Below are 13248 nucleotides of genomic sequence, written 5' to 3'. Positions count from 1 at the left end.
TTCTCATCAGTAAATAAAAGATTTGTAAAGAATAAAGAGGACAGGAATCATTAGGGCACTGTGCTGGGGGTTGAAGGACACAGGCAGAAGTGCAGTCACTGTTTGAACAAGGCCAGTGTTTGTTTTTACAGTGGTGACAAGCTTTGTGCCCAGTGACAGATTCACTGTCTAATAAACATATCGTTCTTTAAAATTAAAGCTGACCATAGATTGAAAGAATTTCAAACGAAAATTCTTAGGAAAAGTATTATGAAAAATGGATCCATGGATTTTTTCAGACGGATGTTGGCTCAAACTTGTCTTGCATACACACGGTCACACAAAGTTGTCGGACAATGCGATCGTTCTAAACACGGTGACGTAAAACACGTACGTCGGGACTATAAACGGGGAAGTAGCCAATAGCTTTCGTCTCCTAATTTATTCTGATCATGCGTGGCACTTTGTGCGTCGGATTTGTGTACACACGATCGGAATTTCCGACAACGGATTTTGTTATCGGAAAATTTTATAGCCTGCTCTCAAACTTTGTGTGTCGGAAATTCTGATGGAAAATGTGTGATGGAGCCCACACACGGTCGGAATTTCCGACAACAAGGTCCTATCACACATTTTCCGCCGTAAAATCCGACCGTGTGTACAGGGCATTAGAAATTTGTAGGTTCAAGAAAAAATGTACCATCCTGCTCCATCGATTTTTTTCACCAATGTGGTCAAAAATGAACATTGCATTGATTCACTAATGATTAGAAAAATGAACAAACTTTCTTAGAACATTCTTTCCCCAAAATTCTATCCATCTATGGCCAGCTTAACTGCTTGCCGACCAGCCGCCGTCATTATAGCAGATCGGCACGATCCCTCGAGCCGTCGTAGCTATACTTTGGCTCCTTTAAGCGCGATAGCAGGCGCGCGTGCCGCCGGAGGCACGCACCTGCTGCACTGCAGGGGTGCCAATGCTCACAGCCGCGATGACCGCTGGCCACGAGCGATCGCGGGCATGAATGGCAGAACAGGGACGTGTGTGTGTAAACACACATGTCCCTGTTCTGTGAGTGGAGACAGATCGTGAGTTCCTAATAGCTAGAAACCACGATCTGTCATCCCCTCTGGTCAGTCCCCTCCCCCTACAGTTAGAACACACAGTCAGGGAACACAGTTAACCCCTTGATCGCCCCTAGTGTTAACCACTTCTCTGCCAGTGACATTTATACAGTAATCAGTGCATTTTTATAGCACTGATCGCTGTCTAAATGTTAATCGTCCCAAAAATGTGTCAAAAGTGTCCGCCATAATGTCGCAGTCCCAATAAAAAATCGCGGATTGCTGCCATTACTAGTAAAAAAATAAATAATAAAAATGCTATAAATCTATCCCCTAATTTGTAGACGCTATAACTTTTGCGCAAACCAATCAATATATGCTTATTGCGATTTTTATTACCAAAAATATGTAGAAGAATACATATCGGCCTAAACCGAGAAAAAATTGGCTTTTTAAAAAAAAAATGGGGGTATTTATTCTAGCAAAAAGTACAAAATATTGTCTTTTTTTTCAAAATTGTCGCTCTTTTTTTGTTTATAGCGCATAAAATAAAAACAGCAGAGGTGATCAAATACCACCAAAGGACGTCAATTTTGTTTGGGTACAGTTCCGCACGACCACGTAATTGTCAGTTAAATCGGCGTAGTGCCGAATCACAAAAAAATGGCCTGGTCATTCAGCAGCCAAATCTTCTGGGGCTAAAGTGGTTAAAACTCACAAGATGAAGTGATTTGATTGATAACCCAGAAGGATTTCATGTATACTGCATACCTCAGGCAGTGTAGGAGATAAGGAGCTGTCTGGCCATCAACAAACTTCCCAGCTTTTCATGATTTTGAGTGACTGCACTTGGTTGTAGAATTTTCCCAGGGAATCGTTATTTAGCCCAGGTTCACAATGATGCTATTTGGCATGCGATTTGACATGTCAAATCGCATGCCAAATCGGCGGCTATTTCCGGCAATGGCACTGTCCGCATCAGTGCGATGCCAACTTTGTGGTGCCGCACCATATCCCAAAAGTAGTTTCTGTACTATTTTTGGTGACTTTGGGTACGATTTAAATAGACATATGTGCAGGAACCCGCACAGATGTCTCTGAAATTGCCCCCGAAGTCGGACTGACATGCGGTTATGGAATCAAGCAAGTTCAGATTTCAATCCCACAGCAGTGTGAACCTAGGCTTATCCTTGGAAAGGTCCTGAGTTTTTCAGTAGAGGCCATGTGTATGTTAAAATTAAGACCGGCCATAGACAGAGCAAATTTCTTTCCTGCAACCACGGGTTGACAGGGGAAACCCTCCCTGAGCTATTGTGTTCTCCCAGCAGAGGGGTAGGGGAAGCCGTCATTGCTGGGCAAAAACAGTGATTATTGCTAGCGGCTAAACAGCTGCTGGCAATAATCACAAGTAAAATCCTGCAGGCTGGTTGTACCCAAGCTGATCGATTGATCAACTTGCATACCAGTGGCGGTGCGTCCATTAGGGGCACTCGCGTGCTGCCCCCTCTCTTCAGCCCCCCCTCCCCTCTGTGTACTATGGATAGATTCATGCATTGCATGAATCTATCCACGTCCGCTGTAGCCACCACCATTCAGGCGTCTGGCCACTTTTAGGATGCCGGGCACCTGATTTACTGGGACAGGTTTTTTTTTTAAGCACCTGATTAAAACCATAGGCTCTAATAGGCTTCAAAAAAGGTGTACTGCGAGCGCAAACCATTGCGCTCGCAGTGCACCCAGGTGTGTTAGCAAAGCAAATGAATATTTGCTTTGCTAACTTAGAACCGCCTCTCAGCCAATCAGGAGGCCCGGATGTAATACCGAGCACCTGATTGACTGAAGGTAGAGGCGATCTCATTGGCTGCCTAGCAAAAACAGAAAGAAGACCCACATGGAGGACACAGCATCCCTCGCCGCGCTGCACGTCCCACAGCGTGCCGGCTGACCCGCTGCCTGACCCACCACCGTGATCGGGTAAGTGCCGGCAGACAGCGGGCGGGTGGGGAGGCACAGTGGCTGCATATTATGGGCACAAAGGCTGCAATTGATGGAGCACAGTTGACTGCATTTGCGGGGCACAGAGGCTGCAATTGATGGGGCACAGTTGGCTACATTTGATGGGCACAGAGGCCGCATATGATGGGCATAGTTGGCTGCATTTGCTGGGCCCAGTGGCTGTATATGACGGGCACAGTTGGCTGCATATGACGGGCACAGTTGGCTGCATATAATGGGCACAAGTGGCTGCTTTTGCTGGGCACAGAGTCTGCATATGATGGGCACAGTGGCTGCAATTGATGGCACAGTGAGGCTGCAATTGATGTTTTTGTTTCAGTATTTTTCAGAATTTTTCAGTTTGTTTGCACCCCCCCAAATATTTTGAGCATCAGCCACCACTGTTGGACACAGTGAGCCTGCCCACACATGGTTTCGAATCTTGTTCCATTCGGAAGTTTAGAATTTTTCGTTTTTAGGGAACACACATTACATTGTAAACCTAACCTTTAAAAACTAACTCCAAACAATAATTTTGAATAGAATGGGAAGTGGTTTACTTGCTTTCCCTGGGAAATTTGCCTTCACTTTATATGTAATCTGCAGGACTGAGAGTGGGTAAACTCTTACTAGCATGTAAATGTAAGTGTTAAGCTGGCAATACATTAATCATTCTTTTTTGTCCAACCTTTTGGTTGAAGGAAAGAAAATATGACCCAATTCCTCATCCACACATTCATGGTATTGTGTTCTGATGATGGGAAAACTTCCTTGCTGTTAGAATACAATGATTAGTGCTGCTGGCTATAGCCAGCGTTTGGTGTCTTTGATTTTTATTGTTACATTTCAGTTTCTAAATTCCAATGGCCCAGTGTTATTACTTATTATTACCAGCATCAAGTAGATGGTGTCCCCAATTCCAAAAACCTATTCCAATTAAAATATAAAAATTTTAAAAAATCCCCCCAAAAAATGCAAAAAACTACAAAAATATTTAAAATGAAAAAAAAAAAAAATAATGCATCATAGATTAAAAATTTGCAATAAAGCAGTATCTATATTAAGGCCATCCGGTGTTAATGTATCAAGTGTGTATATTTGTTTGGTTTAGTTTTTAGAGACCTTTTGTTTTTTATTTTGTCCCCTCCAATGGTCTACTCTGTCAATACCATAAAATTTGAACTTTGCTTGCATCCTTTCCGTGGCATTTCCTGTCTGGATACACTATGTTTAGTGTATCCTTTTATTATATTGTTCATGTGCTCCCCAATTCTTCTGCCTAATTCTCTTGTTGCCCTCCCTATGTACTGGAGGCATCACAGGCACTCCACTATGTAGATGACATGCGTGCTTTTACATGATATTAATAACTTGATCTCAAATATTCTTCTATTGCTTTTGGATTGAAAGTGTGTATTTTTTTGCCTTTACATCAGCTTGTTCTGCACACCAGTTTTGACACCAGAAAAATCATTTTACATTCAGGAAACTACTCCTTTTATTGGGTGGATTTACCACCACATTTTTTACTATCATGTTTCTCAAAACAAAACTAAATTGATATACACACTTGATAGATTAACACCGGAGGGCCTTAATGTAGATATTCATTTAAACTGCTTTATTGCTAATTTTTTATCTATGATGCATTATTTTATTTTTATTTTAAATATTTTTGGGATTTTTTTGCAATTTTGGGGGGATTTTTTTTACTTTTTGTATTTTAAATTATTTTGGAATTGGGGATGCTGGTAATAATAGGTCATAATGCATGGCCATTGGAATTTAGGAATTGAAATGTAACAATAAAATCAAGGGCACCATACACTGGCCAATGTGATTGTCTTAGAAATTGGCATTAATAGCAAAGTTATCAAAACCTATTGGTGTTTAGGATAGCATAATCATCATTTATTAATAGGAACATAAAGTGATGGCCTCAGCTATAAATAAGAGTAATAGGATAAATCTCTGAAGAAACAACATAATAAAATGGCATACAAATGGCATAAATCTGCTGCATTTAATTATATTTGTCATTATGACAAAAATATACTTTGAGGCGGAGCTACAGAAAGTGATGTTCCGCTGGGGCCACCTGGAAGTGGTGAGATACCCGCATGATCGTGAAGACAAACCAATCATGTATCGCACTGGATATAGTGGAGCCGAATTGTAATGCCCTGTACACATGATAGGATTTTCCGACAACAAAATCCATGTTTTTTTTCCGATGGATGTTGGCTCAAACTTGTCTTGCATACACACGGTCACACAAATCTTGTCGGAAATTCCGAACATCAAGAATGCGGTGATGTACAACACGTACAACGAGCCGAGAAAACTGAAGTTCAATAGCCAGTGCGGCTCTTCTGCTTGATTCCGAGCATGCGTGGAACTTTGTGCGTCAGAATAGTGTACACACGATCGGAATTTACGAATTTAATACAACAGATTTTGTTGTCGGAAAATTTGAGCTCCAGATCTCAAATGTGTGACGGAAATTCCAATGGAAAATGTCCAATGGAGCCTACACACGGTTGGAATTTCCGACAACTAGCTCCTTTCCGTTGGAAAATCCTATCATGTGTACGGGGCATAACACTATAGCTGTTAAACCCGGGTGCATGGCAAAATGCACACATGAGGCTCTATGCACACTAAGCTAAATAAAATGCCAAAAAAACACTGGATCAAAAATGCTCATAGCGTAGCAGCATTTAGGAGCTTTCAACTTTTTTTTCTACTGGCAAATCGCTCCCAAAAATGGCAATTTTTATTTCTACTCCTAGAATCTGAAGCTTTAAAAACGGTTCTAGACTAAAATAGTGTGCATGGACACATAGGATAACACTATTTGCTTCTAGAAGCAGGAAAAAAATGCTCAAAAGCTGCTGCTAGGAATGTTTTTTTAAGCTAGCGTGCATGCAAACTAATGCGAGCATACTAGCTAGTGTTTTTTTTTATCACTGATGAATTAATTAGTCGCTTTAATAAAGAGGTTAATAAAGAGGTTTTACACTATTAGGCCCCTTTCACACAGGCTGTTCTGCCGCTGTTCGAAGCATGTTTTGTTTTTGTTATTTTGAAATTCTGAATCCTGGCACAGCTTTCACTTGCAGTTGTACATTGCGATTAGCTGCATTTAGGTGTGTTTACATGCGGCTGCATTTAGCTGCATTTAGCTGCGTTTGGAACATTCTTGCCATTTCTGATGTACTTCCTGTTGTTTTTCTTTCCTTGTTACCGCTGCTATCTGCAGGAGAAATAGTACACTGCGATTACCTGCAGTTATGTGCAGATAGCTGTGCTAAATCATTCCTGGACGCAATCAACTTTATTTTTTCTATCTGCACAAAACCGCATGTAACGAAACCATCACGAAACCATCACTAAACGCAGTGTGTGCATGGGGCCATAGGAAAGCATTGTGTAAATTTAGCTGCAGTAGATAACTTCATCTGTCCACAGCTAAAAGCACAATTCTATCCGCCCGTGTGAAAGGGGCCATAGAGTCTTTCTCCCCTCTGAATTTATAGTAACCCTGATGATACTGTGAGGAAGAAGTGGTGCATCCTGGATGTTTAATCCTTTGGGGGATAAAAGTGCATACGGACTTATTCTATTGTGGGGGGTCATGGTTGTCTGGTGAGTTCTCCAGTATGGTGGTGGCACACAGTGGTGGAGTGAAGCACTGAAGTATCACTAATCATGGAGCACTTTATAAAATGAAGAATGCACCATATGAAAGAGGATGTTTGAATGTTGTACTTGAATGGACACTTATGTTGTTGCTAAAACAAAACAAACAGCATGGAATGACGCCTTAATGATGCCACTTATCTGCTGGGTGTTGGGACGTGCGGCCGGCTTTTTATCCTCCCTACAAGCAAGTTGCCGACTTTATCTGGTTGTTAACCTCACCAGCAAAATTTTCCATACTAGCAGGGATTTCCATATACTGCCTCAGTATATCCTTCTGGCCATCTGCTGTCCAGGATTGCAGGGAAGTCTCCGCCCCCTGGGTGTTCTAGTATTATTTAGTCTGTGTTTCAGACATATTTGATGCCCTTTTGCCTTGAGAGAGCACTCCCCACCAGCAAATTGGTTCCGTGTTATTGGTCTGCAATTTTAATGTTGTTACAATGAAACATTGAAAATCATTTCACCGTTCAACTCTATATGAATCCCTCCTTCCTCTACACCCCTGAAGAAGGACTATACCGTACCCCGAAACGCGTTGGGTGTAAGGAGGTCTTTTCAAAAAATCCCTCATTTATGATGATATTAATGAATTGTACTGTAAAAAATCAATGAATCAATGTTTCACTTTATTTTAATCATGTTTAAATAAAATTGTTATTATATTACTCTTGCATATATTTATTAGAACATTATCAGTTGCCTAAAAAGTCCACTTAGGGGAACCCCTTCTTTTTTCGCTTTATATATTGGATGTGGCACCTTTAAGCACAGATTAGCCATCCTTCTTTCTGTTTCCTATATCATGGTATAAGATGTAGTGCTCCATTGAATCAAGGTCATTGTACATGATATATACTCTACATGCTAATACATGCACTTATTTATGCATTGACATTGGTATGCAGCTTCTGTGTGGAACTATCCTAGGTTTCTCACCGGAGCCATCAGGTGTAGATCGTACATACGTAGGCAGCATTTTCACACTAGCTTCTTCATTGGTCTCCAGATGAAGGCCTCGCTCCATCTCTGCCTGCAGCCTGACCATTAATACCTGCAGGTCTTCTTCATGAAGCCTGAACTCCGCCAGCATCTGCTCCACCTAAAAGAGAAAAACATAACATTAAAATGTCAAAAAATAAATCAATCAATAAACATATACTGTAACCTGTGTAAAAAGGTGATGCTGTCACACATACTCCCCTGCATTGACCCTTCTCTGTGCCAGAAATGCGCTGTTATGATTATCCTTATCAGTATATATGTTTGACTTTGAATATAACTTAAAGTATACCGAAAGGCAAAACTTTTTTTTTTTTTAGTTTTGGACAGAGTGGAGATGGATTAGAACCCCTGTCAATTTCTATTGCTGTTTGTGTCTTTCTCTATTTGTCCTGTTTACTGTGATCATTGAAAGTGAAAATAAAAGAAAAGCCCAAATTTTGGGTTGTCCCCAGAACAGGAATAGAGGGTAAATCTTCCAATAGGGACACTAGTTCTGGTTACTTGGGGGGCCCTAAAGGATTTCCTTAATTTGCAGGGATTTCCTCTCACTTCCTGTTATGCGTATGGGACAGGCAGTCAAAGAAAATCAACCCCAATGGGACACAGATCGCAGAAAAAGTTTTGCCTTTAGTTTTTTTTTAACACAGTGTAATACAGGTCTGGTTACATGTTCTGTCTCATAAAGCGGAGGTTTAAAGTACATGTAAACCAATCAATAAAATTTTATAGAAGCTTTCAGATTTTAAAGCTCATTTTCAGACTCTCTCAGTCTGTAGCTTTAAAGACACTTTTGCTGAGAAAAAAAACATTCCCCTCTGGGTGATCATTGTACATTCCAAGGATTTTAACAAACTTTGTTGCAGAGTCCTACCTTTTGTTATTCAGAAGAAATCCCTGTGTGTTTGTCTTTCCATGTGGTAAGTGAATCTAATAGGAGTGGTTTCATAATTATCAGCCAGCTGCTGCACCTGCAAGGCTCTAATAAGGGAAATTAGACTGATATCCTATTGGGAGTACCTCACCAAAATTTTTTTTTTTTTTTGCAGGGGATGCCTGATATCTGACTTGTATCTTAGTGTAGACTTCTGGGAAAATCAATGAGCCAATCACACAAGCAGGAAATTATGTTTCTGGGGGACATTCTGTACACATTCTGTGTTACAAAACACCTCTAGGTATCCATATTGCTTGGCACTTTACAGAAAATTACAGAGCTGCAGAATGAAAAGGAATGGTTATTTTAATAGCATTCAATTACAATAATACTTGAGTTGCAATTGTATATGCTATATTATTTTATTTTTTCTATTTGCTATTTTTTTCCATGAAAGTGGAGTTACCCTTTAAAATAATCCCTAGTGATCTTGCCATGAAGGTCCTTCCAGGTATAATGTTACTGAGCTCTGTTCCCTTTCTGCAGTGCTTTTCAATCATCAACTGTCAGAGGGACATTTCATGAAGACAACAAATGACTATTTCTACAAACATTACATTGGCATGGCCCACTCTTGTCACCATCAGTAACCCCTGAGAAATGCCATGTAGCCATCTCCAGAGAGCATGTGGACAAAATACGGATGCAAAGAGGCTGCAGGAGATCAGCAGCAGTAAGATGTAAAAAGGATGAAAATAAACTGAAACAGGTATTTAGGCTGGGTTCATGCTATTGCGAATTGGATGCGGATTTCACGATCAAATAATTAAAAAAAAAATAAAGAAATACAGATGATTATAGGAAAAATCAAGGGATACAGATTAACAGTACAGGTGAGAGCCACCAAAAATGACATTGCAAGACATTCCATTGTGGAGGAGAGGGCATTGAGAAGTATATTAATTACACTATGGTTTTTTGAAAGAGGAATATGCTGAGGGGATCACAAGCTGTCGTATATAACCAATATCAATGGACACAAAGGATTAACACACGGCCCCTGAACAAAGTTATATATATATTTATTACAGCCTATACTGTTATGTAACTGTGTTTATTTTCTCTTTAATACAAGTATATGTGGCCACAGCAAAAGCTCTTACATAAGAGCTGTCACTCCACTTTTCTCTATTGACACAGCACAGTCTGCAAACACATTGGCAAACACAAAATGTATATATTACAGTCAGGTGTTCTAAGGAATTGGTACAGAGGACTCAAATCAAACAGTGAGAACAGTGAACCAAAGCATTTAAAAGGTAACAGGAGAGCTAGCCTGTTGCCTGCAAGAAGCTTTGTCAGTCTTCCATCTGAACCCTGTGTCCCTGTGGAGCCCCTTGGTTCAGACTGGTCAAGGAGCCTCAAATAATTCTCTGCAAGTGAAGATTAAATCTCATCCCATGTCTTTTAGCTCTCATATTTATACTTTTAAGGCCATATACTAATATTGACCTATGCAGGTATTTCGGTTCTCATCAGAACCAAAGTTCAGTATACAAAATTAGCATTGAGGATATCTTGTGTATATATAAAATTGTTATTTCATTAAATGAAGTCTAGGGCACGGTGGACAACCATGGCCCAAAGGACTGGCTAGGAGTCTTTGGTGTAGCTCAAAGTGTCCATCGGAAAAGAAAAGAGGGAGGCGGGAGAGTCCTATAATTTAGTGAATTGCTTCAAAAAGTTCCACAATGTGAAGAGGAGAGTTAAAAAATTACTTACATCTGTTGAGGCCGCAATTGCCCAAAAGGATGGAAAAACGCAACAATCCAAGAAAACCTTGTCTCCATGCAGTATCAAGGATTGCTCTTTATACCTTGGGAGTTCCCATCCTAAGTTCTCTGTGGGGTTCTCAGGTGGGTAAAAGGAATCAGTAAGTGCAAGAGGAATCTGTGAAAAAAAGACCACCAGTGGTCCCATCTGCAGAGGCTTATTACTATGGGCGCCTCTTCCGATCAGGAGCATTTTTTTTTTTTGCAGGCTCCTCGTGCCTTTACAGATGCTTTTATTAAATGTACATAGTGAAATCAAGATAACTCTAAATACAGCTACATTTTGAATTGTTTTTTTTTTTTTCCCTCTTTTTAAATATACGTTTTTATTAATTTTCAAAAAAACAGACAACAAACAAAAATGAATACTTGCTTCAATTAAAGAAACTATATACATAAAGAACAAAAAAAACACGCATACATACATACATTGGTCATACCTGGTTCCTATGCCAGTTTAATTTTAAAGAAAGGTGTTATCCCGTGTTACATATATACACCTAGAGCCCAATAACTAATGGAGAGATTACAAAGAGTCATATTCCTCTAGGAGGCTATTGAGGCTGTAGAGGGGTCCGTGAGCCATTTGGACCAAACCTTTTCATATTTGAGGAGACAACCCCTATTTATATATGTTTCTTTGTATAATGGTAAGCTATTATTAATGAGTTGTTTCCACAAAGTCAGCGATGGGGGGGTGGTTTTCTTCCAGCTGAGAGCTATAGCTTTACGAGCATAGAACAAAAGCAGCCCCACCAAAGTACACCCTGCTGTCGTAGAGATAAATTGCTCTATCAGACCTAGAATACATATTGGCATTGATCGTTGCATTGGGATATATGTTATTTTGAATATAAAAGCTAGTATTTCTTCCCAATACCTTACGATAGCTGGACAAGTCCAGAAAATATGGGTAAAGTCTCCAGGAATCTCCCCACATCGCCAACAACCAGGAGCAGAGTCTGAATTAATTTTATTTAATATATGGGGGGTGTAATATGCCCTGTGGACTATCTTAAACTGAAAAAGTCTGTCTCTCAAGGAGACGAGAGAGTTGAAGGGAGAGTCCCATATATTATCCCAATCATCCTCATTAAGTTCAGGGATATCCTTAGACCATTTTGATCTTAATTTCTCTAACTCAGGGAGAGAGGCAGTTGTTAAGTGAAGATACAATTTAGATGCAGCATTCTTTGTGCAATCCAACCTAAGAAGCTTCTCTAAGGCAGATTGGACTAGTTGTAGAGGAGGGCCAGAGAATTGACAGCTGAAGGCATGGGAGAGTTGAAGGAAACGAAAATAATACGACTGAGGGATATTGAAGTCGGAGATTAGTTGGGAAAAAGAAATCAAAGATTTATCCAAAATGATCTGTGTCACTGTTTTTATCTTAAAATTAGTCCAAGCATAGGGGTCGAGTAGTGAACAGAAATGCTCCAGAGTGGGATTTAACCAGAGGGGGGCATTAGGTGATATTGCCTGTAGGGGATCTCGTTCAATTTTGAGGCCCTCTCCCCATACACGTAGCGTGGTAAGCATAGATGGTGTCAATGAATATGGAGCACGAGGGCCCCGAAAGATCAAAAATTTCAGCGCCTCTAGGGATCCCAGCACTGCTGCTTCTACCTGAGTAGCAGAATTTGAGGTATCTGGGTTAAGCCACCAGGCCGTAGTTACTAGCTGAGAAGCCAAGTAATATTTATGGAAATCTGGACATGCCAGGCCACCTTGGGAGGTTGGGCGTACCAATGTCGCCCAGCTATACCTAGGGGGCTTTGATCTCCATATGAATGCTGAAAAAATACGATGTAGCCTTGCAAAGAAAGATTTAGGGATCCACTGGGGAGAGTGTCGAAATAAATATGTGAATTTAGTTAATACATTCATTTTTATTAAATTTATGCGTCCTAACAATGAAAGGGGTAATGACTCCCATGCCTTCAGCCGTTGTTGAGTCTCCTGGATCACAGGTGTTAAATTTAGGGATATATAGTCTGAAATCTGTCTAGAAACCACCACCCCTAGATATTTAAAATGCTCCACCCATCTTAGGGGGGTATCCGTATCGGCAGTAGCACGAGCCGCAAAGTCTATAGGAAATAGAAGTGACTTTTCCCAGTTTACTTTAAGGCCTGTAAATGCGGAGAAAGAATTGAGGACCTGTAGGGCCCCCTTAAGTGATGGTCCTGCGTCATTAAGAAAGAGGAGTAGGTCGTCCGCATTTTGAATTGTGGACGTCTCTATCAAGACAAGTCATACGTCATATAATTTGGGTTTACCACTGTTTTATAATTCATATCTCATCCACAAGAGAAGTTGTTGGTGTAGATTTCATGTACAAACCTGTCTCTGGAATGTAAATTTCCAAAATGGCAGTGGTCAGTGGAGGCTCAGGTATTTGAAAGTTAAGTGACATGGCCCCGTGTACATTCTAAGCTTACAATTAAAGGGTAGTCCCACTGTACACAAGGATCAATTTATAGATTTAAACAGGTACTTGAATGCAACAGAAAGTCCCTGGTATTTTATAGGTGGTTAGGCCAATTTTTATTTCAGGATGCTGACTGCCCTTTAAATTCCCTTCACTATGGTGGTTGTAGTTACATAGTTACATAGTTACATAGTAGGTGAGGTTGAAAAAAGACACAAGTCCATCAAGTCCAACCTAAGTGTGTGATTATGTGTCAGTATTACATTACATATCCCTGTATGTTGCGGTCATTCAGGTGATTATCTAATAGTTTCTTGAAGCTATCAATGCTCCCCGCTGAGACCACCACCTGTGGAAGGGAATTC

General features: G+C 40.4%; 1 protein-coding gene across 3 annotated transcripts in view; it reads right to left on the bottom strand.

The window, feature by feature from the left end:
* GCK (glucokinase) overlaps positions 1–13248 on the bottom strand; it is a 62132-nt gene that overhangs the window by 30484 nt on the left and 18400 nt on the right. For all 3 annotated transcript variants that reach the window (XR_012243006.1, XM_073622187.1, XM_073622189.1), the window contains exon 2: positions 7681–7843. Coding sequence is in view for 2 of the 3 variants with exons in the window: in XM_073622187.1 (XP_073478288.1) it covers positions 7681–7843 (163 nt within the window). In the remaining variant the exon portion in view is untranslated. The remainder of the gene's footprint in view (positions 1–7680; positions 7844–13248) is intronic.

This window comes from Aquarana catesbeiana, linkage group LG03 (genome assembly GCF_042186555.1).
Source record: "Aquarana catesbeiana isolate 2022-GZ linkage group LG03, ASM4218655v1, whole genome shotgun sequence".
Taxonomy (NCBI): Eukaryota; Metazoa; Chordata; class Amphibia; order Anura; family Ranidae; genus Aquarana; species Aquarana catesbeiana.
This window is presented reverse-complemented; position numbering and strand designations above follow the sequence as displayed.